The 6898-nt window shown below is 34.8% G+C and overlaps 1 protein-coding gene across 1 annotated transcript in view; it reads left to right on the forward strand.

Moving 5' to 3' along the window:
* LOC107592498 (disintegrin and metalloproteinase domain-containing protein 22-like) overlaps positions 1 to 5140 on the forward strand; it is a 30046-nt gene extending 24906 nt beyond the window's left edge. The window contains exons 4-5 of the mRNA XM_016282032.1: positions 1211 to 1277; positions 5054 to 5140. Of these exons, the coding sequence (XP_016137518.1) occupies positions 1211 to 1277; positions 5054 to 5140 (154 nt within the window). The remainder of the gene's footprint in view (positions 1 to 1210; positions 1278 to 5053) is intronic.
* Positions 5141 to 6898: the final 1758 nt, after the last annotated feature.

The following is a 6898-nucleotide window of genomic DNA, read 5'->3' on the forward strand; positions in this document are numbered from 1 at the left end:
GGTTAACGTAAAGTTACTCGTCGTCAGGCAACAGAAGAATACCATAATTCCTCCGTTCAATTAGGCCAAAGACATCGAGAGTCACGCAGACCTATAACAACCCAGCCACAACACTTAATTGCGAATAACATGCCTTACCTTAACACAGAATCGCCCACAGAATCCAACGTTTATATTTTTTCTACGAATCTTTGAGTTAACGTACTAAACATGAGTGGAATTTGCACCGCAGCGTCCCCACACCTTGATGCTCATGACAAGAATAGCATGTATAGTTATCTTTATTGAAGTGAATTAGGTTTAAATCGCCGTCATGCATAATTAATTAATTATATTTTTGCAATTTTACACATAATAATCCACGATGATCACATTACACAAAACTGAAATTGCACGTCAAAATAACACATTGTCAATATTTTTTGAGACCCCCCAAAATTTCACAAATCACGTTTTCAGGGGTGCCCATGTCTTATTAAGGGGAGCCGAGCTCCCCCTAGCTCCCCCGTAGTTCGCACCCTGCTCTTAGTGTTGGAACACAGATTCCATTCCAGATTCTGTTCCATTTCAGTCCTCTGTTAGATAAGCAGAATGTATGAGTGACATGAGTGTTGATTTGATCTGCTCATTAAATGTGTGATGCCAGGATCACCAGGAGTGAAGTGTTTGGGAGGATGATGAATCATATTTACAGTGCCGATATTCATCAGGCAGTCTATTTTTCTTTATTTTCTATTTCTCCAGAAATATTAAGCAAGTTTTTTTAAAGCTCCATCTTATAATATATATATACAGCACACCATGTTTTGGCTTTTGTAAGCTTTCCACATTTTTATGAAATTTGAGGTATTGAATAAATTTTAATCGCATCATTATAGTATTTACATACTGTTTGAAATCTGTTTGGCCTTTTCTCTCTTGCATCTAATGCATTTACTGCCATTAAATAGCAGTCTGAACCAAAGCTTAAAATCTTAACTGACGCTTTTATTCTTTTGATACTTCGCAAGCTCTGCTATTTTCTTTAGGAAACGCAAGGATTTTTCTGTACTCTTTAATTATTTATATGATTTTTTTTTATTTAAAATATTTTATTTAAAAGTTTCAGAATAATAACAAAATTGTAGAATAGAATTTAATGAGTTCATTAATAATTTTAGTAAAAATTTATAACTTTTTACCAACTGTGTATTTTTGCTCTTTTTTGCAGTGATCTTCTATCATCAAATTACATTGAGAGGCACATATCAGAGGAGGGGAATTCAGTTGTCAACAAAGTGAGTACAAACTGTCATTCCAATATCAAATAAATATCTGCTTTAGACCAGAAATATCTTATACCTTTAGCTCATGATTAATCCACAAAAATACTTGAAAAAATGTCTCCACCTTATTCTTGCCGTAAGAGTGGGTGCAGCCATTTGTAATTTTTATGGGACTGGCTTCTAGTGTCATCCGCGTCCAGCTATTTTTAGCTGTACAAAACAGCTCGTTTTGCTGCTTGATATTGCAAATTGGTGTGTCTTGCCTTATTATTTTAATGTATTATCTTAATTATGATCACACACTGGTTTGTAGTGCAAACAGTTTTACCGTTTACTGCATGTTGTTATTCTTCTCGTTATTTTCCTATAGCGGCTAATGAACCGGAAGTCTCGGCCATAGGCTTACTTCCGCGTTGAAGAATAAGGTGGATACAACCAAAAAACTTTAGGTGATCTTATGATATTGGATGTTGTTTTCTGGAGCTTAAAAACTCCCACACAAATAAGGTTGGTAGCACTTAACCAGAGGTTTTACCACTTACAGAAAAGTAGTCCCAATTTTTTTCAATGTTACAGTAAACATTTACCTGAAGAATTCATTTAAATGCCTTGGCCCCCTTTGTTCCACTCTATGACTGCGTGTTTCACTCTGGGACAGTGACTATAGTTTGATCAGATCTGTCTTTGAGCCACTCTGGGACTCTCAGCTTCATTCTGTCAGCGTACTGAGGCACGTGTGTGTTCAGATGGGACACATCACACCCAGAGCAGAAGGTGTTTGCCTGTTTTAGCCCAGTGGCAGATTGTTCCTGCCGCACACTCACACAGGAGCAGGGATACAGTGTCCTATTTGTGTGCTGCATGTTGGACACCCATCATTGTATAAAGGTGTGTATTTTATATAGATTATGCATAGTGGAATGAACGTGCCCAGGTTCTCTGTTATCCTTTAGAAACTAAAGGGCCCATATTCTGTGATTTAACTTTGATACAGCCCGTATAACATGTTTTATGTTTTTTTATTGATCTGAGTTTGATTGTGATGAAGGCTTCAGTGAAGACATTCAGATCCACAGAGGCCTTACGCCCACAACCCAGCCTATAAAGCCTGAGGAAATATTGTGCATGTAAGGTTACAAAGGGCTCTTTAGACGCTGTTTTGCTTTTATGGATGAATGAAAAAAATAGAGCGGTGGGTTCTGTGAGAAAGGAGGGAATAACAGAGAGATGGATGAAGAGGCAGAGGATGAAGAGAGAGAAAAAGAGTCACTGAAGGGATTCTAGAACAGAAACACAGATATATTTAGCTTCATCTCCCCACTGCAATGGTGAACAACCTCTTAGTTTAACTACAGATTTAATAAATACAAAGGGATTATATGAATCATACAAAAACACTATCATATCTATAGAAGCCCTACATGTATATTTCTCTGAGACCATATCTTATTGGTGGATCTAAAAGAAGACATCTTGCTATTTTGTGAGATACCATATATCTATAGGGGTTTGACCACAACAACATAAAAATAATTGGTTTTATTAATTGGTTTTAAAACATACATGCTGACATCATAATTAAGGAAATCACAAGGAAAGGGGAACAGTAGGTTTTATTATTTTAAGATTATCATTAGTATTTTAGAGTTTCTTGAATATAAACGTCTCAAAGAATTTTTATCTATTACAAAGAAAAAAAAAAATCCTTATATAGTTTACGTTATATATTTTCATCTGCTGAAGAAACACTACATGTAAATAGGAGGAAAAACTAAATTTTAAATTAAATATAAAATATGACTATGAATAAGTTTGAGAAAACACATTTTGCTAATGTTTGCACAAGTGAAGAATAGAAAATAAGTTTTTATAGAAAATAAAAATACATTTTATACAAATAAATATTCTATAAAATTAGATGAGAAACTATGTACAGCGTTTGTCTCCTGTATGTTTTTGGAAGCTGTGATAAAAAATCATCTTGAGAAAATAGCTGTTGTCTTATGATGCCATTGATAATTTTTATGTATACTAGTGTGTTTAAAACTACAAATAATAAACAGACTACCATTCAAATGTTTGGGGTCGGTAAGACTTTTTCAAAAGTCTTATGCTCACTAAGGCTACATTTATTTGATCAGCAAAAACAGAAATATTATGAAATATTATTGCAATTTAAAATAACAGTTTTGTATTTTCATATATTTTAAAATGTAATTTTATTCCTGTGATGCAATGCTGAATTTACAGAAACTTTTCTTATTATTATCAGTGTTAAAAACTGATTTTGCTGCTTAATATTTTTGTGGAAACTGTGATACATTTGATAGGATTCTTTGATAAATAGAAAGATAAATTTATTGTGTCCTGGCTGAATACAAGCATACATTTCTTAATGCCCCCAAAATTTTGAATGACAGTCTATTTTATAAAATTTCAGGCATCTTCTTACCTTTATATACTGCATGAGAAGGCAGCATTTTTTACATTTTGGACACAGTCTGTCTCTCTGTGATTCTAGGCACTAATGCATGCTGGGTCATTAGTCTGAAAGGGGTTGTCTCTACAACAACTGCACTCTTCAGGAATGTCTCTGTGTGTGTGGTAGAGACTGCCCTCAGCTCTTGATTAGCAGAGAACTCTTGAGGACAGAAAGTGCTACATGTGGAAAAAAGAGGCAGAAGTGCTCCAGAACAAGCTATAGAAAAGAGAGCAGTAAAGGAATTGATAAAACTCTCCATATGAAGCTTTTTGTCCAGTGCAGAGAGAGAGAAAGAGAAAGGGATGAAATGAAATTGATATGCTGGTAAATGCTGCAGCTTCAGTCCTCTGAGAAAAAGCAGGAAGAGAAAACCTGCAGCCATAATGGCAGTCGAGCACTTACACTAAAACATTTCATAAATAACATACACACTCAGGAATACTCTTACAAGTCTTCTGATCACTTCAGTTCAAACAAAAGTTGCCAGTATAAATGTTGACCCACACACATGCAGAATTTAAACATTTAATGTCAACATAAAATACAAAGATTCATGATCTTGGCCTTATTAGTGATATTGCTTTTATACAAGTTCAATATACAAGTTAATGTTAAGTAACAACGTACATCTTAGACACAATAATGCCTGTTACTTTTAACTGCCAAAGAAAATAGTGCCAAACAAAGCCACAACAGAACCATTGTGTCTTTGAGTAACAAAGTGGCGTTTAGTTCCTGAATGAATCAGCGTTTGTGAATGATCCAGTTGAATGAATGATTCAGTGACTCGCTCTTAGAGAACGAATCGATTCAAAGAATGAGTCGGTGATTCACTTATAATGATAGTCACTTGTCGCCACCTACTGGCGTAACGATGTAACATACAGAAAGAGTAATTGAAAAATCCCCACTACTATTGCAAATTTACATTTACTTTTATTAATTTAGTAGCTCTTGGAACACTGGAGCTAACTGTTGTAAAAACAACAACAACAAAAAACAATATATAGTTAATTTTTTTAATTATAACTCTTAAAATAAAATGTACCTTGTCTCATTTGATTATTTTCTTTTTATTTGGAAACTGATGGAAGAAAATCATGATTATGCATAATGGATGAATAACAAATTCGGCAACAGCTGCTTCACATTATGCACCACTTGGGTTAAAAACAAAGCAATAAAACTAATATTATAAAAGGGATGGTTCTTCTGAATTTTCCTACTGAATTATGATTGAATTAGCCACATTTAAAGCCATTAACAGTATGTGCTGTTTGTAATTATTGCTTGTTTCTCCCTGCAGGGTGGAGAACACTGTTACTACCATGGGAAAGTGCGTGATATTCCGAAGTCATATGTGGCGCTTTCAACTTGCCATGGATTACAGTAAGTCCCTCTATAGATGTGCTGCATGTCTGAATGAACATGCAAACACACACCAGTTTACAAAAGCAGCGTGACATGCTTTAGTTTTGACTGCATGCTGTTTACTTGCAGTTGCCCACAGAACTGTCTGTCTCTTTCTAAGACACATTCATAAATAAACACATGTTAGCAGGCCAAAGCTGCGATTATCCCATTCAACAATTATAGAGCTGTATAATTACAGCATGCTATTATCCTCCTCTCATATCACACACTGATGCTCTCAGCGCTCTTTGTGCCTGCATGTGTGTGTTTCTGTCGTTCTCCCCTGTACTGTTGCTGTAATGCTCATTGCATCACGTCTGGCCTTTTGATCCACTACTGCAAGCTGAAAATTGTATATTTGTTGTGTTTGTAAGATTTATGTTTGTATTATTAGCTTCCTGCTGTATTCTCTGCATAGCTGAAGTAAACCAAGCTGTGTTGCTGAGCCACTCGTGTGCCTGAGAATTGAGTTAGTCTCTATAGAGCCTTACGCACATACACCGCCTCTCTGCGTGGCCCTCTGGGATAGCTCATTTCCTTCCGTCTGTATTTTTAGTGAGAGAAGGAGTCAGGTCAGATCCATCTCTCTCTCTCTGTCTCTCGCTCTGTATCTGAATGCACAGAGTCAGGTCAAATGTAGCTCAGAAATAGAGCGGCAGGGCTCTTCACATAGTCATCACGCTCAAACATTTACAGCCTAAATATCTTCTCCTCAAAGAATTACATCTGCACAGATTTAGGACGAAATGAATTGCTGTTGTTGTTTATTTGAATTCACTAAAGGACAAAAGAATAAATAATTCAACATATTGTATTACAATACAGTGTACTCATTGTAAAGTTATTATTTCAGGACAGTGTTCACATGGTATTTGTTAAATGTTGATATATTTTTTAATTAATTTATATAAAATATTTGTGTACTTATTTTAGTTGATCAGATAAATATAGATGTCATTTTAGTAAAATCGATTAAAACGAATAAATAATGATAAAATATTGACTAAATTGAAAGAATATTTTCATCAACAGACAAAAACTATGATTAAATAATAAATCCAAAATAAATGAGTGAAAATGAATACTGGAACTGACCTATGTTAAATCGTTTGTTATTATAATTTTTAATCATGCACTTTAGTATAAAAGAACATGTATATTTGTTAAATATAGGTTTGTTCTTTGCAATAAACAATATAGTTGTTACAGAGCTGACGAGACGTGAGACGTGCGGATCCATCTGCAAGGCTTTATTGTGGAGAAGACAGAGACGTGGTCATGAAGCAGGCAGGGTCAAACAGAGGCATCGTGCTGAGTGCAATCAGTGCAATGCATGATGGGAAATGTAGTCCGGGGTGATGTGCAACAGTGTGTAGTGCGAGAGTCAATGAATAGGAAAGTTCGTGGACCGGATTCGTGACAATAGTATAACGTGTTTTAAAGGGAAACATCTCATGATTAAAAATTGCACTATTGCTCAGACGCTTGGGGTTATTAAGTTTTTAATAACTTGAGAAGTCTCTTATGCTGGCAAAGCTGCATTTATTTTATAAAAAATACAGTAAAAATTGTTATATTGTGAAATGTTATTACAATTTAAAATAACAATTTAAATTTTCTATTTTAATATATTTTACAGTGTAATTTATTCCTGTGATTTAAATCTGAATTTTCAGCATCATTACTCCAGTCTGCAGTGTCACATGATCCTTCAGAAATCATTCTAATATGCTGATTT

Source organism: Sinocyclocheilus grahami, unplaced genomic scaffold, assembly GCF_001515645.1.
Source record: "Sinocyclocheilus grahami isolate Dianchi unplaced genomic scaffold, SAMN03320097.WGS_v1.1 scaffold153.1, whole genome shotgun sequence".
NCBI lineage: Eukaryota > Metazoa > Chordata > Actinopteri > Cypriniformes > Cyprinidae > Sinocyclocheilus > Sinocyclocheilus grahami.